This window comes from Cyprinodon tularosa, unplaced genomic scaffold, assembly GCF_016077235.1.
Source record: "Cyprinodon tularosa strain WSP-4 unplaced genomic scaffold, ASM1607723v1 ctg870, whole genome shotgun sequence".
Lineage (NCBI taxonomy): Eukaryota > Metazoa > Chordata > Actinopteri > Cyprinodontiformes > Cyprinodontidae > Cyprinodon > Cyprinodon tularosa.
The window spans coordinates 87678-113300 of NW_024039641.1; the positions used below are offsets into that span (position 1 = coordinate 87678).

General features: G+C 42.9%; 1 protein-coding gene across 6 annotated transcripts in view; it reads right to left on the reverse strand.

Annotated features, from left to right (window-relative positions):
- cux2b (cut-like homeobox 2b) overlaps positions 1 to 25623 on the reverse strand; it is a 206677-nt gene that overhangs the window by 86282 nt on the left and 94772 nt on the right. For all 6 annotated transcript variants that reach the window (XM_038273417.1, XM_038273420.1, XM_038273418.1 and 3 more), the window contains exon 3: positions 25057 to 25104. In XM_038273417.1, the coding sequence (XP_038129345.1) occupies positions 25057 to 25104 (48 nt within the window). The remainder of the gene's footprint in view (positions 1 to 25056; positions 25105 to 25623) is intronic.

Consider the following 25623-nt stretch of genomic DNA (forward strand, 5'->3'; position numbering starts at 1 on the left):
TCCCAGCCGGGTGGAGTGGGTCTGTCGATGACGGATCACCGGTGTGCTGCTAAAATATGGCTTCGGCGGTTATAATTAGGACCAGGTGAGGGTTAAGAGGGATCTGCAGACCCGTGTGTATAGATTTGTCTTTAAGACAAGTCAAAGGAATGCATCAGTGGGGCGTCGTGTCCAAAAAAACCCAGAGATTAAGAAGGCGGAGGCTCCAAAAAGGAGAAAGTTAGAAATAGGGCGGATAGAGAAAGGGCACCTTTCCGTCCGTGACCCGATGATCGTTTTTAAGCCGTTTAGGTTTTAATGAATGTCGGGTGTGAAGGAGTTCACGCTGCCAACATAAATCAGCAGAGTGCTGGGGGAAGCGTCCGTCTCCTTCACATTCCACCCGAGCCCGCTGGACCCCAGCCTGAAGCTCGTGAACGCTGGAGCCAAAGCGCCACTAAAAGCTGTAAAACAAATGAGCTCTGTTTGGTTAATGTACGCTGATTGACCTCTGCTGCCAGGCATTTGATGTCATGATTGTAATGACTGGCTTTCAGCCTGATCACTCATATACAACGCGACAGGCGAGAGGTGGCATTTCAATTCCACTGAATGAGGGCTAATTAGCAGAGAATTCAAACAGCAGCAGCATCGACGTTGTTTTTAAATGCATATCCTGGCAACCGGTGATGACATTAGTTTTGATGTTGTTTTTAACAAAGCCTTGCTTGTCTTTCACCTTCTGTCATGTTAGAACCACTAAGTTTTTAAGTGTTTGTTGGTATTTTGTTTGTTGGAACAACAAGCAGGGGTGGAAATTTGTAAAATAAAAGTAAAAGGATGCACAGTTTTATTATTTTTACTGGTTCAAATCTAATGTGACATGCATTGGTGCAGACCCTGACTTCTTGTCCGGTCCGCTACAGCAAAAGAGCGCCTTTTAGTTTAGCATGTAGAGCCGTAGTTGTTATACATGAAAGAAACACAATGATGGTGCATTGCTGGGTTCAAAGGTCAACAAACAAAGCTACATTATAAAAAGTTTCCTTTACAAAAAAAGAACACTGCAAAACGTGTCCATCTAACCAATCGTGGATCTAACAAAAGGCAGTTTCTCGATATTTGTACTTCTCGCAGTCTCGTGAAACATCATCATCCTCAGCCCTAGCACTGTTCCAATTCACAAAAACAGCAGACCGAGAACGGACAAAGTCCCCGGATGATGTTCTCGCCCCTCCCTCTTTACCCAGCATGCATCAGAGCAGACTTTTCACATCTCCAGCTGTCCCAGCATGCACTGCGGCAGAAACAGCTTCCAAGTTAGCGCTCACAGAGCTCAGATGATTAAGCTAAAAGTTCTCTTTTCTGTTGCTTTTGTTCAATAAAAGTACGTTTTAAGATAATTTGATGCAGAACATTAAACTTTAAGCTTCCCTTTTTACCCATTTATTGATTTAGTGCATAATTTAAAAATAATTTTTTTTATGTAGAGAGGACCGCGGCAACCAGCGGACCTCCAAGGCTAACTGCAGCCAGGGCTAACGTCAGTAGCAGCCTTCCCGCGGCATAGCCGTGTGTTTATCTGACTGAGAGACTATTAATAACAGGAGGTGAAACGCAGCTCCAGACAATCTAGGAATGTGGTGATGTCATCAGGACGCTTCTTTTCCAATTGACCCATATTTATACTGTGTGCTCCCATTCTCCCAGAGTCCATACTTTCGTGTGTTCTTCTTCAAGACCGTACTTGGGGAGGACACAAGTCCATACTCGCGTTCTTGTGAATTGATCTTTTTTTAGATTGGTATACTAGGAATTAGAAAATTCTGTCAGATTATAACTCTTGTTTTGAAAAAATGAGTGAAAAAAGTTATAACCTGCCAGCACTTGGTAAGCCTTATTAAAATCATAATATACATTCTCAAAACAAAAAGTGTGATATTCTTACAGGAGTCGCAGATTATTTAACTACTTTTGAGTACAATCTGTTCCAAAGAAGATTAACAATCTAACAGAATCTAATCTAAGAGAATCTCCAATCCACTACCATAGTACTACTAGTTTGGCTGGCTTATATGCAGAAACAAACCAAGCCGCCTAATATGACACGGATCGGCTCTAATCACTTCGTTAGCAGCAAGCACACTTTATAAATGTTTCTAAAAAGTTGATGTTCCCTAAAAATGTGAAGCTACATCCATGTGAAAAAATAGAAAATAGATCAAAAACATCTCATGATTTCATCTAAATTCACACATCTTCATTACTTTCTCAATCAGAAAAGATAAAAGAAACGGACAAACGGGTCCATCCCTTTGAAATGGGGGTCGTGTGGCTTCTTTGTTAGCCTGCACACCCCGATACTTGTCTATGTCTCTGAAAGAGGTGTCGTTAAAGGCATACTATGCAACATTTTTCAGTTAATTAATGTGTTCCATAACGTTTTGGATGATTAAATGAGTCATTTCAGGTCGAACAAAGGTATTCTCGGCCGCCCTGGTGGTCTGTAGGGGAAATACCGCACTTGCAATTGCAGGAGCCCTCGGCCCGCACCCACAGGCTCAGAAGTCTCGCGAGAGTTGGTCTTGCTTTACGGCGAGAACTGCTACACGCCCCCAGTTAAAAGCATGCTCGTTGCTAGCACAGTGGCGATCTTTGTGCCGTTATCATGGCGGAACCAGCGTGAAAACAGCGAAAGCCCATGTCGGAGCAGGCAAGAAAGAGGAAAAGGGCTCCAGACAGAGAGAGGAGTCGTACACGGGTGAACATCGGGCAAGCTTTTTCCGAATGGCGAGAGCTAAAATAAAAAGAAGGCTGCAAGGCTGACGCGGACCTCGCGTTTCTGCTGATGCGATTGTAAGTAACATTGGAATGGTTTCTCTCTCTCTGTGTGCATGTTCATACTTTCACTGTGTTAGTCATTCGTTGCGTTCGCCTGTCTGCTAAGCTCAAAACAACCGCGCCTGGCTTGACGGAGAAACCAGGAGAACAGCTGAGCATATTTACGACAGTGCACTTTTATTTTCGGCCTCTGGGGGGAGCCTCGCTGGAAAATCACCCCCGGTTGCATAGTGTACCTTTAAGGGGAATTATTGGCCTGGCTGAACAGGTGAGGTCTTCTGGTCCTGTGTAAGGGGCTGCGGGGTGCGATGATAGCGGGAATTCTGTTCCCCTGTCAGGGGGGAACTATTCAGCCAGGCCAACAATTCCCTTTAACGACCCCCCTTTCAGAAACATAGACAGGTATGGGGCATTGCAGGCTAACAAAGAGGCAAAATGACCTTCATTCTAAAGGGGGGGACCCGTTCATCCGGTTCAATTAGCATGTTCTCTAAACAAAAACAAGGCTTTGTTTTTGGTCCACTCTACAAAGCCTCAAACTCAAAGCTATTCTTGACATTATGAATTGAAAAAGCTTCCTGGATGGAAAGAGACACATCTTCAAACATGGTAACAATGTCCAGTTGATTGTTTTTTAACTTTTTTGGAATGACTATGACTCGATGACAGTGAATCTTGATCAGCAATGTGAAAAAAAGGTTTAGCCTTTAATAATGATGCCTTTTGACATGCAGTGAAAAACATAAAGCAACAAATAGTTTTGATCTGACTCAGTCAATGTCACACCGTGTGCAGAGAGTTAATTTAAATCAGCCTTGATGCGGCCGGCCCGCCCCAGCACAGTTTAAAGCACCTGACAGCCTCAGTTCTTCCAAGCAACTTGAAAGAGAAGCAGCTCTTCTGTCATCCTGCTTCCTGTTTCTACAATAAGCCATTTTATAACATCCCTGCAAAACACAATCTATGTAAAGAAGATATTCAGGAGTGATAAATCGATCCTGTGCAGCTTCAAAGCAAGATTTATATAAGTGTATAGGTTCTGACTTAAGCACTTACCTACAGGATGCTGCGTTACATAAGCCTCCATATGCTCGGAGTGGAGGACAACTCCACGCGGGTTATAAATAAAGAAACCCGACGCACGGCTGCAGCCGCTGTGATTTGGGCAACTTCTCACATGGGATGTCACAGTTCTGCAGCGCTAGCCCCACTGCTATTTCAGACTCTGCCTCATTAGAACATCCACCATGAGTGAACAAAAAAAATATATAACAGGGTGTACAAAAGACGTTTCATTAGGGAAGGAGAAGCAAAGAGAACGTTCTGTCTCAGCAGTTATGCCGTCTAAGCGGAAACCATTTGCTACGTTAAAGGGGGGGATCTATTGCCGAGGTGATGGCCAGGTTTGCTACGACGCTAAGATCTATGTCACACGGTAGCACAATATGGTGGGCTGGGGACACACGCTACCTGCCCGGATGACTGCAATTACCCCACATCCAGTGGCCCCGACAGGGGAGCGGCGAGGGAAAGGCTGTGCATTAGTTAGAGGCAGAGTGAGCGACAGGATTACAAACACTGCATGTGTCTGTATGTGTGGACGGAGCAGGGCGGGAGGGGGAAAAACTAAACAAAAAGAATCTCAGGTTATTGGATGTGTGCCTCTTGGATTGTGTGGTTGTGCGTGCCTGTGGAGGCCCTCTCGCACCACAGCGGCGGACTAATTTAGTTAGGGAATAGCTGGCTGTCCTTCAGGTGAATGGACGAAGATTGGTCTCAATATGAGATGTAATAAAACAAGCCCGTCGCCGGATCTCAGCGCGCCTTCGGCTGTCCTTCACATGTCTTGTAGCGAGAAGACACATGCTGGCAAACCTACCCACACTTTCTGACACGCACACACAGCTCCGGTGTGTGTGTCCGTATCTCTGAAGGGTTATAAAGGTTTGAGAATCACATACAAAGAAAATATAAAGTCTTTTTTTTTCTTTGTATTTCACATTTTTGTAGATGAAAATGAAAAAAAAAAAACAAGATGCTCCTAAAAGATGCAGAAGAAAAGAAATAAAATGAAATGGACCTTGGATTTTGAAAAACATAGCTGCCCAAATATGTAAATAAAAATGCAGCAAAATAAAAGATAAAGTGACTGAAGGCTTTAACAAGCAGCTGACAGGAGGTCATTCAACGTTCATGGCAGGAGAACATGCTGGAGCTGGGTCGGATATTCACACACAGAGAAGCAGAAAGCTGCAAAGAGGTTAAAATAGGACGGATTCTTCAATCCGTTGCAGCTTCGCTCTACTGTGGAGGCCGACCCAGCTGAGCCCCATCAGGTCAACACAGAAAAGCTTAGTCTCTGGCCCAATCCCAAACTGGCCCCTTAGCACTAACCCTCCATATGCGCGTTACTGCAGAGGGCCCACCACATTAAGTGCCGTCCCAAACCACGTAATCAGTAGGGCGAGTGGACCGTCCAACTCTTAGATAGCAGGTCTATCAGTGCTGGCTCCACCTGTCTTCGCTGGCTGTGTCTGAGCTTCCGCCCTAATCATTATATAGTGGTTACACCATTTTAAATGAGTGCAAAAACGTCTAATTGGATGAAAAATTAGTGGACCCGAAATTTCCCACAATGCACCTTGAAAAGTAGTGATTATCTATGGTCAATAGACGAGCAGATGCATCCTAGATTGTTTTTCACGGAGAGCTCTCCTCGCAAAGCATTATGGGATTTGCTGTCACAGTGGCCCACTGTCGCCATAGGCAACGATGGCGCAGGCACCGTGCGGAGAGCTGGAGTTACTTGACATACTGGGAGTGAAAAGTAGTAAAAGTAGTAATCATCTATCAAAACAGTCAGTTAATTGAGTTCTCTCCCTAATTCCAATCTCTACAACGCCTCCCTCAGAAAGTCGTGCACCCCCATGTTTAACTCCGACTCAGATTACAGAATTATTGAGAATTTTAAAATCTATTCATTCTTTTGCTCTTTTTTGCACATTGCTAGTGTTTGGGGTTTGGAATTGATAAGATTTTCACGATTCCGATTCTCTTATCGATTCTTTAAAACAATGAACTCTAAGTGTACGGTGACTAGGGATAGGAATCGAAAACCGGTTCCTGTTCAGAACCGGTTCCGTATTTTCCGATTCCATGGCATCGTTTGGCAGCTCGCTGAACAATTCTCTTTTCGATTCCCGCAGCACCAGAGCCTAAAGCGCCGGCTCTGGGGAGCACGACTTACGTCACGTTTTTTACGCAAGTTACGCATTTTCGATTCCCGCAGCACCAGAGCCTAAAGCGCCGGCTCTGGGGAGCACGACTTACGTCACGTTTTTTACGTAAGTTACGCAAGTTACGCAAGTTATGCAAGTTGGAAGAACTATTGGAGGAGGAAGACAACCAGCTGCGGTCACTTTGTGAATCAAAGCCCCGTCTTTCCTTAGCCCAGAGGGTAGATCAGGAAATCCAGCTCTGTAAAAGCTTGCCCTCCATCCCCTGCAGGGATAGCGCCACACTGTGGTGGTGGAACAAGCAAGATACGCTGCCCTTGCTATCTGGACTGGCTGAAAACTACCTCTGTGTGCAGGCTTCCTCCACCCCATCTGAGAGGGTGTTCTCCACGGCTGGAGACACCTTAAGCGCTGAAAGATCCCGTATCCTTCCAGAAAAAGCAGATATGCTCATCTTTCTGCAAAAGAACTGTTAATTTTCCCTACTACTGTTTTATAATTAGTATTTTTTGTTATTTAAAATATATCATTATTCCATCATTTGTTATTAGACATTGTTGGTTATTAAGTTTGTTCTTGTATTCATTTTTCATTTAAACACAGATGTTACTCCAGTTTCATATTTCCTGTGGACATCTTGATCTTGTTTAGTTTGTAAGATTGTGCAATAGTTAAGTAAACAAAGTTCATTCTGATAATCAAACTTTTTGTTCTCCTTTTTACCCCAAATTGGAATCGAAAAAAGAATCGATAAAGAATCGAATCGTTTCATAGAATCGAAAAGGGAATCGGAATCGTGAAAATCTTTTCAATTCCCAACCCTAACGGTGACATTCGTTTACCTTCACATTGGACATCCTATTTCTGCCTGCCTCGGAGAAACCAAAGGCAGTGAACGGGAGCTGCAGCCTCTGATCCAGCCAGGCTACCCGTCTCCTCACAGTCATCTAAATCTAATGGAGAAGGCATCCGTTTAATGAAAAAGCATTACTGTACAATTTCAGGAAATAAACTCATTTCCCCCTGATTTAAATAAACGAGCGTCACCTTTCTCTCGCTCCCTGAACTGCGGAGCAACTTCGTAGCATGTTTAATAACCCCAACTACAGCTAGGAAATTGGTTTATTTCCAGAAATGGCATCTGATTTACTAGGAACCACATTAAGCACAGCCGGTGATATAAAACTAGCTACTAACCACCAGACTTTCCTTCCATGCTGGTCGTAACTTTAGCTTCTGTCTGGAAGCATCAAAAACACGGCATTCGTTAAATTGTACGCCATGTTGTGTGCGCAGGTGTTTCTGCATGTTGGATGTATTTCCTCCTGCGGATGTTATTGCCACTTTACATCCAAACTTTGGATCGGTTTACCCGATGGGGCGCCATTTTTTATTTTTTTTGCTTTTCTAAACTTATGCCTGGTCACGTCTTACTTGCTTTACGTGTGCGTAAATTGCGTAAAAAACGCAACTTACGTAGAAAATGTGACGTACGTAATGCTGCCCAGCGCTAGGCTCTGGTGCTGCCAGGAATCGTTAAGAGAATCGTTAAGCGAGCTGCCAGACGGTGCCATGGAATTGGAAAACACGGAACCGGTTCTGAACAGGAACCGCTTTTCGATTCCCATCCCTACTATTGTTACTATTTTTTTTAAGATATGTAAATATATATAAGCTTATAAATATATATATAGTTACATATGTATATATTTAGATCATTTTTAGTGTGTAAAGTTGTGTTTTATCCCTTTAGAAAATGAATGTCTACAGTATGTTGTTTGTATACCTGGAGTGCGTAACGAAGATAATTTCCGCCCGGGATCATTAAAGTATTTCTGATTCTGATTCACTATAAAGTTCATTATATAGTCCCAGCTCTATATAGTGATTGAGGGATTAGGGGTTAGGGCGGACTTTCGGACACAGCCACTGGGGCTGTTTCTCTGAGAACGGACAAAGTCCCCGGATGATGTTCTCGCCCCTCCTTCTTTACCCAGCATGCATCAGAGCAGGCTTGACCCTTCTCCAGCTGTCCCAGCATGCACCGCGGCAGCAGCAGCGCTCACAGAGCTCATAGTATTAAGTTAAAAGTTCTCTTTTCTGTTGCTGTTGTTCTATAAAAGTACATTTTAAGACTATTTGAATTGAGACCATTATACTTTAAAGCTTCACTATATGGCCCATTTACTGATTTAAAGGCATAGTACACCCAAAACATGATTAGCCTTCATTTTCTACTCACCCCCATGCTGAACAACACTCTGGAGTACTTTTTTGATATCTCAAATGCATCTGGAGATCTGGGAGGCTTCTTGCTGTCTGCTGACATTCAAATAATGGAGGTCTATGGCGCCCGAGGCAGAAAGGTCCATAAAAGTCCACAAAAAACGTGTCAATATTCCTCCATACTGCTCGTCCAATGTATTCCAAGTGTCCTGAGTGGGTAGCGTCCATAATTTACTCGAAACGAAGTCATTTAGAATGTTTTTAGAGCCTAAACAGTAGTGTATAGGATTTCCTAAAAGTGCGCCTGTGAGTTCACGAGTCTACGGAAACCGCAGCAGACCAAACCAGATGAAAGTGCGCATTCAGCTCAGCAAAGAACTCATGCTCTTCCTCAACACTGAAGTCCTCAGACATTTTTCTTTCTTTGTTTCTTTCTTTGCACAGGTAAACAGCACATTTCTTCTTCTACGCTTGCATTATCGGCAGAGCAGACGAAGTTGAGAGGACCGCGGGAACCAGCGGAGCTCAGAGGCTAACGGCAGCCAGGGCTAACGTTAGCCCGTCTGCAGCAGCCCTCTGTCAGCATAGCCGTGTGTAAAGTAACGCTCGCTCTGATGGCAAGTTTTTGGTTTTATTTGGCAAAATGTTCATTTGATTTGTGTTTATCTGACTGTGTTCATTATTATTCCTCCACTAAATGAAAAAAGTCAGAATTTATTATTATCTAGAGACTATTAATAACAGGAGGTTAAACGCAGCTCCAGATGAGCAGAGCATGTGGTGATGTCATCAGTACGCTTCTGTTCCAATTGACCCATGTTTATGCCGCGTGCTCCCGTTCTCCCCGAGTCCAGACTTTCCTGTGTTCTTCTCAAGAACATACTTGGCGAGGACACAAGTCTGTACTCACGTTCTTGTGAATTGAGAAATGGCCCAAAATGTGGTAGCGGGTGTAACAGCGACCTAATGGAGGAGGGAAAACGTTCCTCCAAATGTAAGTTCCGCTGGTTTGCTGCATCTTTATCACACTGACAGAAAATCATAAGTTAGGTTATAAAAAAAAACGTAAAACATTCCAAAAGGGAAGATCCTCTTTGAAATAGTTTTGTCTGACCTTATAAATTTTAAGAAAAGGTTGATTTTATGTCACCCTGCACCTCAGAGCTACAGCCGTGAACATTTGACATCACTGTGTCGTCATAGCAACGACTGCTTTCCTCTCGCGTTGGAGGGAAGAGGCCGTACCCCCTCACCTTTAATCAAGGCGCCTTCCACACCTGCGGGTGAGACTTCGCTGGGATCCAGCCTCTGAGTGGGTGACCTGAGTGGGTCACGGACACACCTGAAATCCAAGTTGTGATTTTTTCTATTGATCAGATTAAATCCTCAGTGATGTTTGCAGCTTATGTGTCTCTGACCGAGTCCAAACCTTCTGAGCTCCCACCTGTCCTCCAAAGATGGCTCACCACTCCTTAAACCGCCTCCTCCACACTGACCGGGGCCCCCTTACTCCAAAACAAGAGCCCCGGCTCTCCCTCCAAATCCACAGAGACCCAATTACAGCAGCGAAATCACAAGAAGATGCAAAGTCCCTTTGCTTTAATTGAGGATGTGTTTAACACTCTCCAGGGGCCACTGTGGCCACGTTACGAGCCTGATGAAACGGCAGCTCTCAAAGAGGGAATCTAAATCATATATCTGTGTGTGACAAAAGCAGAAAGAACGCTCTGATCTGGGGGCTTGGATGTTTAATGGGGGCGAAGGGTTGGGGGGGACTCAGAAATGTCAGAACTCTAAAATAACACGACTAAAACAAATAGGTCTCTTGCAAGTGAGAAAACATTTGATTTGTGGAGAAGCGGCGGAGCTTTAATGCGTGGTGGACATCAAACGGCAGCCGGGTTCCTTCCTTTGCTTTAACAGAGCCACATGTTAATTAGCACTGGAGTTAATCCCGTATTAAAGAGACCCAAACTGTCAGGTCATATTATAAACAATCGGTCCTAATGTTGGTGCATGTGACATTTCCAGCTACTATCTCTTCTAGCAAAACGTTCCCTAGGTACTAATTGGCCTACTTTATGCCGTCTTTCTTTGAATTGCCACTTCCTTTATCATTTGGGATATTAGCCTTGACAAGCATCATCCCATATGGCGCAGACGCACTAAAAGTGGAGATGAGCTGCATTTTGTTTTATATATATTATTGCAGAGGGACAGCAAAAAAAAAGATAAATGAAATAAAAAATGGGAATGAATGTTTTATAACAGTAATGCAGAGAGATCTACCTTCATGGGATATTAAAAACAATTTGAAAGAAGAATAAAAGTTCAAACACGTAGCCGGCAGCAAAGTGCGTGTAACTTTTCTCTGGCTTGCATTATTTAAGATAGACTCCATCATTTTATCAATCTATCGATCTCTCGGCAGAAAGATGAAAATGGAAAAATAATGAGGCCGATGAATGCTGTATAAAGAACATCAATGTGCAAAATTTAATTATCTGCGCTGGAAAGAGGAGGAAAATGTGTCGGCTGTTTTCTAAAACAAAAAGAAAGCAGGGAAAAAAAAGGGAACAGCTAATATTTTTTCCCCCCTCTCTGCATATTTTAATTACCAGATCAATCATAACCTACCTACTGCGGTACTGCCGAGGAAAGAAAATTGCAAGTCTAAATGAAAAACAATAGATTTGCTTTAAAGTCTTCGCCCTTTTGAAGTCTAAATTAAAATTTCAGGTACTTTTACCACAGCCGTCTTTAGAAAGTTATGATATTTAATTAGCGTGTTTAGATTCTGCAGAAATTCAGCTTCACAGCCGAGGATCATGTGGAATGAAGACTGGTATTCCCAGGTGGGGGGGTTAAATCGGTTCAGTATGTGAGGGCTGTGTATCCTGACAGGAGCTCGTGTTCCTTCGCCTCACGCCGCCGCCGGCCTCATTGGAGGCTGGTGTTCAGAGGAGCTTTTCTCTGATCAGCTCCGGTTCCACGTCTGACATCAGAGAATTGTGCCAGAGAATTGGTAAGGAACCCCCTCCCCCCCATCCCCTGTTCAGCCTCTTCCTGGTTGAGTGAGGCCTGATGTTTATTTCTCCTGGCATATCCTTGCCGGCAACGAGCCACCGATTTCACACGTTTTTATTGGCTAATTTGACTGAGCTCCTGCCAGCAGCTCAGGCTGAGCCAGAGCTTGGAGCGTCTCGGAGACGCTGCTACGATGACGCTGCTCTTAGGCTAAAAGGTTCCAGGGTGCGGATGGCACAGCCAGGTCTGAAAACATGCATCCAGTCAGGGCAGGGCAGGGCCCCCGTCCCCCAACGTTTGCTCAGCAGCGGCGGTCAGGCGTGACGTCTGTGGGTTTGTGTCGTCAGGGCGGTAGAAATGAAACCTGGCACTGCAGAGCAGAATGTGCTGAAACTCATCAATTCCACATGGCTGGAGAGCCAAGTGCCTATTTATAACCCCCCCCTTCTTCTTCTTCTTCTTTACCTGGTGAGCATCCTGGCTCTAAACACGCATCCGTAATGATGGATACACCCGGGCGGGACGTTACGACAGGGCATCAGTCAGGACAGGAAAACAAACACGCACGGCGGAGGAGGGATACGACCGGCTGACGGAAGGGTTGAGGCGTCTCGCCGTAAAAGCAGCGGCAGCGTCGCAGCCATCAGTCACTTGGCAGGAAACAAACAGGAGCAGTCAGATAGATTCAGCTCGTACAAAAGGGCCCAACATGGCGCTGAAATATGGAGCCCCGCTGGTAACGCACTGCCACCCATCTTCTGAGTTTGTTTACGCTGTCGTTTACTGAATTTATGGCATTTTATTTTTCACCAGGCGAACTTTCATAAAACAGACTGATGGGTTTTTTCCCTTCCCAGAAATCCTAAAGCTATTTTTTTTGTAGTGTTTAAGGTTATATTTAAATACAGCATGAAAAGTACAGTTTGTTTATTCAAGCCCTGTTGATGAAATGAATGAACGAATGGATTATTGTCATGTCATGTCCACCGTGAAAAGGAACATCTCTAGATTGAGATTTGCTCTGGTTTGAACAGACCTGAACAGAAAGAAAAAGACCGAGCTCAAAGTTGAGCTTCTAAAGACTAAACCTGAACCTAAGAATCAGTCCAGGTTTAACTCTAAGCAGCTCTGGGCCAATAGCCTCGTGAGACCATCCTTGCCGAAACCAGTCGTGAGAAGAGCAGAAACATCTTTTCCTCTGAGAAAAGCCTCCAGAGCAGTGTTTTGCTCTTCTTTCAGTGAAGAAATACTCTGTAATTCCGATAAAACTTGCTCGATAGCCACGCTAACGCTAGTTTCATCGGCTGAAGCCGCCATGTTCTTTAGACTGAACTGTCGCGCTTCTCGTTGCGTCACACCTCAACCCGCCTCAAAGCCAACGCTGATTGGACGTTCGTTTGGTGAACGGCTCCAAGTTCTCTTTAACGGAGATTCTCCAGACTGATTAGCGAGTGAAACCTTGAAAGCTCGCAAGATCAGGATGGTCTCACGAGGCTACTTGGTTGCTGCTGTGGACGTATTCAGCTAAATGGCCGTAATTTGCTTTACCAATCACAGCCTATTTTCACATGCACGGCTTCCACAACTCTACAGATGAATTTGAGTATCTTTTGGGTTTTTGGTAGTAAGCACCCATTGACTCATTCACCATTACCCCAACATAGAGTGCTTCTATGCTCTTTTTATGCCTCCTTGTCCAATCCATCTGGATGATCTGGCTAAATTGTCTCTGCAAAGTGCGTTGAGACGACTTGTGTTGTGAATTTGCAAAAAACAAACTGAATTAAGACCTATTTCTTTACATTTTTACATTTGAAAAACTGTTGACACAACAGTGTTGGTATTCAGAGGCTGATCAAAGCAACGTCCTACCATCCAGGCAGCAAGTCGATGGGTCTAAAATGTCTGAATATGTAAATCCTTTATTGTCCCACAATGGGGGAAATTTACTCTCACTATGCCAGCACTCCAAATATATGGGAACAGAGGAGAGTAGCATTAACTATCAGCTGGGGAAATAGTTAGTGAACAGCAAGGCAACACTAGGCAATGTAAAATAAATTAAAATATAGGTAAGTTAGTTTCTCTTTAAATAGGCATCTTTTGCCTTGATTTGAGCAGGTAAGTAAGAACATATTATGGACATTATATGTTTATATGATAATATCTAAAGATCTTATTTTAAGCACAAAGATACTCCATCAGTGGATTAAATAATCTACCTGTTCAAATGAAATGAATGAAATAGTGAATATAAAGAAGTGCTTTAAGCAGTTGCAGCTGGCCAATAGAGGGCGCAAGGATGACGCCCCACCCACCCACTGACCTTGATTAAGACAAAAAAATGTATATATATATAAAATAAAAATATTTTGAAACATAATACATTTTTTAGATGTGCAAGATGAATATTTAATCTTTAATCAAGAGTAAAACTGTTCTGTTCTGTGTTTTATCCTGAGGCACAAAAATCTTTGCCCATACAGTAGATTCTGGTTAAAAGTTGTCCATGCGCAGCAGCTCCTCTTCAATGCTAAAGAGAGGAGCATCCTGAGGAGCAGCTCTCCTTCACCAACTTTATCTGCACACCACCTCCCTCCACCAGTGTTGTATAGTAACAAAGTAAAAATACTTCACTACTTTACTTACTGTAAGTATACTTTGGAGTACTTTATACTTTCCAAGAGTATACATTTTTTTGAGAACTTTCACTTTTACTTCACTACATTTACGAACCTAATTGCATACTTTTACTCCAATACATTTTCAATGTTTGGTTTAGTTACTAAGTACAAAAAAAAAACAAAAACAAGCAAGAGAACGAGAGAAATGTAATGTTTTGACCCCGCCTACTGACTACAAAGTGGGGTCTTGCCTGGGCTCGTTCATCAACACCAATAGGATACGCCCGTTTCGCAAAGCCAGTCTAAATTTATCCTACACTTGGTTGTTTATATTATTTTAGGTGAATTCAACCTTCAAAGTTTACCAAAATGTTAAAAAAGTCATTCAAACTGCACTAATTTTTACTTATACTTTTCACTACATTACTTGAGTACATCTATTTTTACAGTAATTCTTATACTTAAGTATTGACCATTTCAGATACTTTAACCTCTTTCACCCTCAGGGGGTATAAATAAATTTCTGCCTGACAAAAACACACAAAAGTAAATAACTTATAGCCTCACAGCTATTAGATTTAAGAAGAACCTTTTGGTACGTTTGTAAAGGTAAGATGTCATAGAATGGTTTTCTGGTGTCAGCACCATTGTAGCTTTGACCCTGCCTGAAATATTAGGGACAAAATACAAAATATTTTGCATTTTTTGAACCTCGCCAAAATTTTCTTTGAAATAAACATTGCAAAACACTACCAAAATATTATTTATAGCACAAAAAAGTAGTACAGACTTTTAAATCTAAATGTTGTGTAAAAATATACCAAATTTGGACTCAATCAGATGAATCATATCTATTTTAGAATGGTATTAGTGAGAAATTTCTTAGGCGGAGAGGCCATTTTGGCACATTTATCCAAAAATGTCACCAAACTGTGCCAAATGTGTTTTTTACATCAATACTGGGGGTTTGTTAAAATTACGAGGTCACGTAGCAGCTGGACCCACCGGTGGGTCCGTCGGGTTCTAGGGGTTAAGACTTTTGCTCAAGTATCATTTCAGTCAGTGACTTGGAATTTTACCAAAGTCATATTTTGGAGAGGTACTTATACTTTTACTGGACTCCGAGATTTCAGTACCTTATACAACACTGCCCTCCGCAGCGCTGATGTCACAGAAAGTGCGGCTGATTGACAGGTTTATAGAATTATTAAGCTCCAAGGCTAGGCTAACTGCATGCGGCGAGGCTAATGCTTTATCCTGCTTTCCCTGCCTCCTTTTTCAAACATCAGGATCTGACCCAGCACAGATTAAGAGAGCTAGGACTGATTTAAAGCGCTTTGCAAGAAAAAATGTTGTTTTTTGTTATTGGCAGTCATGCAAATATACTGGTGTGATACCTTAGTATGCATTTAATTGGTTTTTTGTATACGTCTGTTTTGAAGTTATAGCCCCCTCTGGAGAAAAATCCACCAGCCAGCACTGGCTTTAAGTATAAAGCTTTGAGCAGCCCCCTTCTACCTTCCTGCCTCCCACCACTGCTCTCTGCTCTTAGTATGAAGAGGACACAAGTGATAAACCAGGAGCAGAAAGCCAGCGGTTTACACGGCCCCAGAGCCCATTATGTTCCCACAATAGGCTGAAGCCTGGACGTGCTGTGAATAGCTAATGGCCTGGAGATCCTGGCCCGGCCCGCTGCTCAATGAGCCTGAGAGTGGAGCAGCAGACAGACATTAGAGGTACCTCGTCAGCCCGGCAGTCTGGTCAGACCCGGGTGGGGGGCGGCGTCATAAATGCTCCTTACATAAGGTAGGGTATGAATAACAACGCAGGGAATATTCACAGCCGGCCCAGGGTTTACCGGCACAGAATTATGACCCTATAATATATGATATACAGAGAAATCAACACTAGCTGGCCGTTTAAAACTGTATCAGACTGTATAAATGTGCTGCTCACTCATTCTGATACAACCTTCCCAAGTTAGCCATCCGCTCAGGCAATCTGTACCTAATAAGCCCAAGGTTTAGGCCATGATGAAGATCTGTCTTCATTGGGCTGGAAAAGCTGTAGTGCCGCCAAGCATTTTTTCCTAACAGTGCAGTCCCTCATCTATGAAAGTGCCATAGAGTCCCTCAGACAATTAGGCAGGGAAAAGCTTTATGACCGTTAGACTCACTCGGCGAGCGGCGCTCTCACCGCCAGCACTGCCAGGAGCGCTGGATCGTGCAAAAAGGTAATTACGAAGCCTCTCATAATGACACGGAGGAAGCTTGCGTCATAACACCCAGAGCCTTTTATCACAGCGCTGTAATTAATTATCATCCTTGACTCTTTGATTCATTCCACCATTCATAACATATTCATACATTCAAGAGAAATTATCATTTCCTTCAGGAATTAATCAAAAAGGAGGAAGAGCTGTTCGCCTCTCGATGGATCATCAAAGATGGAGTTTGTCTACCTCCGTGGATGGAGAGTTTAAGTCACTGTGGAAAAGATCTCCACCACCTCAACAAATCATCACCATGAAGGCTTTCTGAAGTTTCTCGTTATGTGCACGACAAAAAAAAAGAAATTCACTGCTACACGTCTATATATGATCACTTATCTCACCTCTAACATGGCAAGATATTAATTTACAGAAAATATATTGCATGTTTTGATCATCTAAAATCTGTCTCTTCACAGTATGATGAGGAATATTTAAATTTGTTGGGTTTTTTTTAGCTCATAAGTACATGGAAGAGTCTGGGAAGCAAATTTTGATACTGGATGTTGTTTTCCTGTCACATAGGAGCCTACACTGCGAAAAAAAAGTCATTTTTTCTTTTAAAAAAAGTGCATTTGTTCTTGGATTGGCTAAATTATGTGATACCATTGAACGCAACATATGGACGTTCAACACACTGTGCCAGTCTTATCTGATCTAACAAGTGGAAACAACTTTACATTCGATGCATAGTCATTCCAAAAATGTTAAAAAACAATCCACTGGATCTTGTTTCCAGGTTTGAAGACATTTCGCTTCCCATCCAGGAAGCTTTTTCAGTTCAAAATTTAATTGAAAAGTGAAGTGATGTCTAGTGTTGCTAGCCTCGTGAGACCATCCCGATCTCGCGAGCTTTCAATATTTCACTCGCTAATCAGTCTGGAGACTCTCCCATAAAGAAAATTTGGAGCCGTTCACCAAACGAACGTCCAATCAGCGTTGGCTTTGAGGCGGGTTGAGGTGTGACGCATCGAGAAGCGCGGCAGTTCAGTCTAAAGAACATGGCGGCTTCAGCCGATGAAACTAGCGTTAGCGTGGCTATCGAGCAAGTTTTATCGGAATTACAGAGTATTTCTTCACTGAAAGAAGAGCAAAACACTGCTCTGGAGGCTTTTCTCAGAGGAAAAGATGTTTTTGCTCTTCTCCCGACTGGTTTCGGCAAGAGTTCGATCTATCAATTGGCTCCTCTTCGTCGTCGCTCTGTTAGTATATCATATGCTTCGTTGATCTGATTGGTTTATTTGGCCCGTCTATCACCAACATAGGCCAATCAGCTAACCGGTATTTTTGCCCCTTCCCAAAATTACTTCAACGGAAGGTTTCCAGATGGATATGCGGAGCAAATCCATCTGGCGGAGTCAGGTTATCAGGATAAAGCATGAAGCTATGAAGCTCAATAATGTAATCTCACATTCACATCTGTATTTAACCCATCCCCTGGGCGAGCAGTGGGCTGCCATTGTGCAGCACCCGGGGAGCAATTGGGGGTTAAGGGTCTTTGCTCAGGGGCCCAGAGTGGCAGTCTGTGGGAGTGGGGCTCAGACTCAGAACCTCAGGGTTCCTAGCTCTATGCCCTAACCACTAGACCACCACCTCTGCCACAAATCATCTTCAGTTTTTGTGAACAAGTTAATAAAATCACTGCAGTCCAGTAGCTTCCAGTCAGACTTCAGTCCCAGTGAGCCTCCATGAAATCTAACCCACAGGGCCTGGTACACCTAATAAAGTAGCCGTTGAGTGTGAAGCCTTGAAGGAGGAAAACAATCTTGCTAAGATCGTTATGAAGTATCCATTTTCTTAAAGGCGGGAAACACAGACGAAACTCTGGAGCCGCTCTCCAAGAGGTGATTTAGTTTTGAGGAGCAAGAAAAAAAGCTGCTGTGTCTTCAAAAACACGTCTCAGAAGCTGCTGGAAAAAAACAACAACAACATAAAAAAACACTGTACAACCTCACAGCATCCGTGCTCCACCTCAGGGGAAGCAATGGCACAGTTAGACTCATAAACAGGTGTCCACCGGCCCCCGGTCCGCCCCGCTTTAATAGCCGTTTGATGTTTTTGATGTCTAGTCAGCTCGATCCTACCTTGCTGCTTGATAATGAGGCCCAATAATGATTCCTGAGCTTGAGGGGTTAATGGTATGTAACCGGCAGAGCTGCTAATTACACGTTACAAACTATTTATCAGAATCTCCATCTGCGCAAGCACCACAGTTCTCATTGTGCACGCTAAATTACTCCACGGATTATCATTGTAAAGCAAGTTTCAGTAATTAGGGAACCATACTGCTGTTTTCTTATTCTGAGAGCACCAAACGACATCAAGAGGAGAGGAGAAAAATAGAGCGACTTGTTAATTTGGGCCCGATGCTCCGGATGTGAGGAGGAATCTGCCTCGCTGGAAGAAGCATGAAAGAAATCCGTCACCGTTCTTCCTTTGGCTTCCCTCTGCCTCACAAAGGTTCCTCCTGAGGGGAGTTTACACGGCAAAGCGAGAGGGAGGTGAAAATTGCACGGAGACGGTTTTAGTGTGCGTTCGGAGAGAAAAGAGAAGGGAAAAGTTCTGCCAGGGTCCAACGGGCCCGGCTCTCCTGCGATCGCTTATTGTAGAAATAACCGTCATATTGGTGAGCCCCCAAAGGTGTGGCCAGGACCACAGAGACCTGTACCATCTCTGCTTCCTCTCCGTAAATTTTTATTAAAATTACCTTCATTATAAGACGGTGTTCATTATAAAACCAAAAACGTTGGTCTCTCAGGGGCCCTGTGGATTAATAAGGACAGCGGTGTATTTTAAGCCGTAAACTCAGCTCCTCACTGTCCTTAATCTCCTTCCTACTTCACAAGGCCAAATTAACACCTCTCCTCAGCTCTGACGGGACCTCATTAGCAAACTTCCAGCAAAAGAAAAGAGGAGAGTGGAACTAAAAAAGAGGAAAAGAAGGAGGGAAGCGACCAATGACAGCCACCAGCTCTGGGATTAACCCTTTCTCCTCCTTCAGCTAGGCAGGAAAACTAGGTCGGCAACGTGTTTCTAATCAGCCGCCTGGTTAGTGATAATTACAAGGCGAGATTGAACGGGAGAAGAGAGAGAAAGTGGGTGGGGAACGCTGAAATGAAAAAAGAAAAGAAAGGGAACCTGTCATGTTGCAAACACTTCAAAGGAGCCGACTTCTCCTTTAGAAGCGGGACGATGAGGGTCCAGACACCAGCAGGCGCTCCTCTGGGCCTCCGAACCGAGGTTCGTGGGAGGGGCCGACTGGGGAAGCCAGGACCCAGTTTGTTCTCGCACGTTTGTTCCCACACACACAGGACCTCTGCATGGTTTGCCACCTGTACTGCACAGCTGCAGGGGAGCGGTGGCCTACTCCCAACCACACAACCTGTCCAACTGCAGCCCCCCCCCGCAGCAGGTCGAGGTCCCACCGCTCGTGCTGAGGTCGTGCCGACTGCTGCTGGGTAAAGTTCACAAGCCTCTGCAAGCTGTTTGACATTCCCGATAAGGTCAAAGTGGATCAGAAAGCACCGGAGGATTCCAACACCATTAGGCAACACTAGGCAGACGCCATAAAACTCTGTTTACACGTATGGTTCATACAAGTATTCCTTAGTTTTGCACATTAATTATGTTTTTGATAAAAATCATTTCGCTAAAACGCCATCAGAACGCTGTGTCTCATCGCCCCCTTCAGTGTCCACCATATTGGATCAGTCCATTTGCTGCACATGTTCAGAAAGGTCCAAACAGACAGCAGCAAACCATTTGAAAGCAAACGATGCAAAGAGCAGTGTTGCCAACTTAGCGCTTTAGTCGCTATATTTAGCCACTTTTCAGACCCCTCTAGCACTTTGATTTCTAAAAAGCTCCTAGCGCCAAATCTAGAGACTTTTTTCTGCTACTGGAGACTTTGAAGACAACATCTTAAAGCAGCGAACTCTGCTAACTTAGCAAACTCTGCTAACTTAGCGAACTCTGCTAACTTAGCGCTTTAGTCGCTATATTTAGCCACTTTTCAGACCCCTCTAGCACTTTGATTTCTAAAAAGCTCCTAGCGCCAAATCTAGAGACTTTTTTCTGCTACTGGAGACTTCTGCGACAACATCTAAAAGCAGCGAACTCTGCTAACTTAGCAAACTCTGCTAACTTAGTGAACTCTGCTAACTTAGCGCTTTAGTCGCTATATTTAGCCACTTTTCAGACCCCTCTAGCACTTTGATTTCTAAAAAGCTCCTAGCGCCAAATCTAGTGACTTTTTTCTGCTACTGGAGACTTTGGAGACAACATCTAAAAGCAGCGAACTCTGCTAACTTAGCAAACTCTGCTAACTTAGCGAACTCTGCTAACTTAGCGCTTTAGTCGCTATATTTAGCCACTTTTCAGACCCCTCTAGCACTTTGATTTCTAAAAAGCTCCTAGCGCCAAATCTAGAGACTTTTTTCTGCTACTGGAGACTTTGAAGACAACATCTAAAAGCAGCGAACTCTGCTAACTTAGCAAACTCTGCTAACTTAGCGAACTCTGCTAACTTAGCGCTTTAGTCGCTATATTTAGCCACTTTTCAGACCCCTCTAGCACTTTGATTTCTAAAAAGCTCCTAGCGCCAAATCTAGAGACTTTTTTCTGCTACTGGAGACTTCTGCGACAACATCTAAAAGCAGCGAACTCTGCTAACTTAGCAAACTCTGCTAACTTAGTGAACTCTGCTAACTTAGCGCTTTAGTCGCTATATTTAGCCACTTTTCAGACCCCTCTAGCACTTTGATTTCTAAAAAGCTCCTAGCGCCAAATCTAGTGACTTTTTTCTGCTACTGGAGACTTTGGAGACAACATCTAAAAGCAGCGAACTCTGCTAACTTAGCAAACTCTGCTAACTTAGCGAACTCTGCTAACTTAGCGCTTTAGTCGCTATATTTAGCCACTTTTCAGACCCCTCTAGCACTTTGATTTCTAAAAAGCTCCTAGCGCCAAATCTAGAGACTTTTTTCTGCTACTGGAGACTTCTGCGACAACATCTAAAAGTAGCGAACTCTGCTCTCCAGAGCAAGTAGATTGGTAACCCGCCTCCTGCTCTCCTCTATCTTGTCTGCTGTCATGATTCATGCAGCTATTATTTCATCCAAATGAAAAATGGAGAACAGATAAGCAGATCATGGCTGGTCTACAGTGAAAAGAAGGACTGGGTTATTTACTTTGGCCTTTTTGGAAACACAGGAAGGAGCAATCAGCTAAGTGAGCTTAGTGCTTGGAAAAAATCTTTCATTCCTTTAGAGACAGCATGAAAAGTCTGCTGAGTACAAAACATAGAGAGGAAAACAAGAAGAGAGGAACAAGAAGAGAGGGACACAACCTAGAACAGATAATGGATGTCTATTCTATTAACATTTCTCTATCTGTAGAACGGGTCTGTTTATGTGTTGTTTCTCCATTCAGAGGGGCCCCCTGTCTGTTTTTCCTAAATCTGCCCCTGGTGACACAACAGTAATCATCATTTAGCACAGAGTCCCAGTTCAGTTCACTTCAATCAAGAAAAACAAAAACACAAAGATCTGATTTGATTATTTCCTTTAGTCTGCAAAAATCATTTTTCAGTGTCTAGATTATTTTCTATTTGATTATGGATTAAAACTCTAAAAAGTGACTGTAGATCTGGTTGGATGCGATTCTATGACTATATAATATGAGCAAACACATTGTTAGAAAAGCACCCGGAGAGTGCAGACCTCCGCTAGTAGCTCATTTCCACCTTAAATGAATGCCTGGATTAACAGAGTGATTGAAAAAAAACATTGAAAAAACTTAGAACAGATAATGGATGTCTATTCTATTAACATTTCTCTATCTGTATATTGGGTCTGTTAAATGTGTTGTTTTCTATATTCAGAGGGCCCCTGCCTGTCTTTGCCTAGGGCCCCAAATCCTCCTAAATCCGCCCCTGCCAGCACTGTGGCACGCCAAGCAGCGTGCTTCTGCTCCACAACCAACAACCAAACCCACACCCAAAGACAAACATCATTAAATCTAAATAATTAACAAATTTCTTTACATCTTGGAATCATTCATATGCAACAAACAACTTAGATTCATACAGAATTAAAGGTAGATTCCCTTAGCTGTGGCTGGATTTATGTCCATTGGCTTTGCAAAGACTTAAACATCTAAATGTTTCTTAAAAGAGGAGACAAAGGTGGATCTACGCCGTCTGGAGATTTAACAGTAGCTGTCAAGCACGGTGGTGGTAGCTTCGTGCTGAGGTTCTATTTCACTGACAGAGGTGCTGGACTTCAGATTGAGGAGAAGCTTCAAATGATTTAGCTTCTCCTCAAATGAACACTGATTAGTACGGAGCCCCTCTGATGACATGGTAAAAAAATTTTTTTATTGTGGCTACGAAGTAGTATTTCGTGCGCACGAAGTAGTATTTCGTGGCCACGCAATAAGTATAACGTGCGCACGAAATACTACTTCGTGGCCACGCAATAACTTTATGGTGCGCTCGAAATACTTATTAATAATATTAATATAATTCCTGGACAACTGGGTAAGCAAATCGAGCGCGCCTTCTCTAAGGTCTAAGGCGCGCTCGATTTGCTTACCCAGTCGGTCTCCGCCAGTCACGTGATATTTGTTGCTAAGACGCTATTTTAGGTGGAAAAGGCGTAGTGTAAACAACCGCAGCATAGCTAAACGAAGGACTAAAGGCCCGTTTACATAGCAGCCTGTCCAAGATAAGTCATTACAGTTAACATAAGCCTGAAGACAGGGGCGGATTTATTGATATTATTAATAAGTATTTCGTGCGCACGTTAAACCTATTGCGTGGCCACGAAATAGTATTTCGTGCGCACGTTAAACTTATTGCGTGGCCACGAAGTAGTATTTTGTGCGCACGTTATACTTATTGCGTGGCCGCGAAAAACTACTTCGTGCGCACGAAATACTACTTCGTGGCCACAATTAAACATTTTTTTGACCATGTCATCAGAGGGGCTCTGTAGATTAGAAACAATAAACAGCACCGTTTGGGAACGGATGTAGCTGGATTACGGCGGGTCGCTGGAATGGCTCCAATAACACCTCATGGTGAAATCTGCCTCCAAACTTATGCTAGACTGATGATTCAGCAGCTTTCTGCTTTGAAACGTTCTCCATATGTGACCTTGAATTAATCTAATCTCAGCCTAAAGAGTCTTATATTTAACCCAAACGGCTGATTGTTTAATTCATTGGATTAATTCCTTCTTGGATTCTTGGATTTGATAATTGAATTAGAGTGGAATGCAGCGACCCGAGAACAGAAAGTTTGCTAAAAGAAGAGCAGTTATTACACTGCAAAAACCATCTAGAATTAAGTTAGAAAAATCTTAAATTTAGTGGACTTGCCCTTAATTTAAGTAAATAAATAAGATAATTTGCCAATGGAAGTAGTATTTTTACTCCTAAAACAAGATAATTATATAATATGCACTTGAAATAAGACAAAGCAATTGTGTTTTCTTATTTTAAATGTAAATTGTCTTGCTCCATTGGCAAAGTATATCAATTACTTCCTCAATTCAAGAAAAAATACACTTAATTTAAGCAAAAATTACTCATTTAGATTTCCATTTTTTGCAGTGCATCTAGAACTCCTTCAGTCGCAGTTTTAGTTTAACTTGCTTCAGGTTCAGTGAAAAGAATTTCCAAATAACAATCTTTTCAGATTAGCAATCTGTCGTCAAATTTTCATGAATGCCGTCGAAAATCAACTTTAAAATGTTGTTTATAAAGGATTTTTAATCTGTTAGAATCTGTTTTTACATTGAATAAATGATGGATAGATGAATCCATTTCTGAAATGCAGGGTTGAAAACCAGAAATTGATGATTTTGGTCTGTTTGATTGTTTCTTCTGCATCGCCTCTTTCCTCAGCCAGAAAGAGCGCTTATCAAGTTACACAAGAGAGACCAAGAGGTACCCAGAGAGGCCTGTAGCTAAAAAGGAAGAGAAAGAAAAGAAAAATCATCGCTCATTATCAGCCATCTATTTTATCTACTATAAGGCATCTCTCAAATCCCAGTTGTCAGACATCAGTGGTGTTTAAATTAATCCTTTGGGTTCCTGTATGAACAGTAAAGATATGGACGGCTGATTCGCATATTTCTGCAACTTAACGGCTGCAGTAATTGGACGGAACGAGAGTGCGGCACGTGGGGCCCGATGGCCCCTGCTCGGGAACGCGGCTGCTTGGGCACAGTCAATTAGAAAGCATTAAAAAGGAGCTGCCAATAATCACTTCCAAGAGATCTGAACAATCCATGCTGAGTGTTCTCATGTTTACAGATGATTGGGCTTTCAGGTTCGCGCTGCGCCGGAGTTTGAAGGGGGGGACGAGACTGGAAACATATTTGCGGTATCATTTCCATAAGCCTCTGCCTTGCGGACCATAACGCAGCTCACAAATGTGATTTATGACCTTGGTTTAATGGCTGGAGCAGAGTCTTTGTAGGTATCAGATGACTTTTTCAATATGGCGACGTCAGAGGGGGGCACAGCGAATGCACCATCTCAACAGGAAATGAGGGCTTGTCTCAGCCAAGAAAATATGAGAAGCCAGATATCTGATCATCTAATGGCAGATAGATGCTACTTCACTTTGACAGAAAAGGCATCAGTCAATAAGCACTAGATGAGCAGCAACACGAAAAGTACGCCATGGATTTCTCCCTCTATCTATCAAATCATTCAGTCAAGGAGCTGTTCTGGTCAGTGTTCATACAGGAGCGTCTCCTTTCAGTCTTATGCGTGGAACAGAGATGTAGGAACCCATCAATAAAAGCTGCTCAGTGAGCAGGAGGTGCAGAAACATGCGACTCACCTGCGCCTGGAAACTCTTGAGGACAGGTGCCACCATCTCCCGGACCTCCTATGCAAACAGAAAAAAGAAAAAAGCAGACGTTATTGAACAAATGCTCCACCTGATCGGGGATCAGTTCAGCCCCTGGGGGCCACAAACGACTGCGTACACTGCAAAAACGATCTAGAAAAATGTAAAAAATGTCTTTACCCTAAATTTGAGCAGGTAAATCAGATGATCTGCAAATGGAATGAGTATATTTACTCTTAAAATAAGATAATTGGATAATATGGACTTGTAATAAAGCAATGCAATTGTTTTGTTATTTTAAATGTACACTGGAAAAAATCAAAATCTATATAAGTCATTTTTTCTTAAAATAAGTGCATTTGTTCTTGAATTGAGAAGATAAAGGGGACATTTTGCCAAAGGAACAAGACAATTTACATTTAAAATAAGAAAACGCAATTGCATTGTCTTATTTTAAGTGCATTTTTATCTAAATATCTTATTTTAAAAGCAACAGTACTCATTCCAATGGCAAAAAAAATTCATTTACCTGCTCAAAATAAGGGTTAATACACCTAA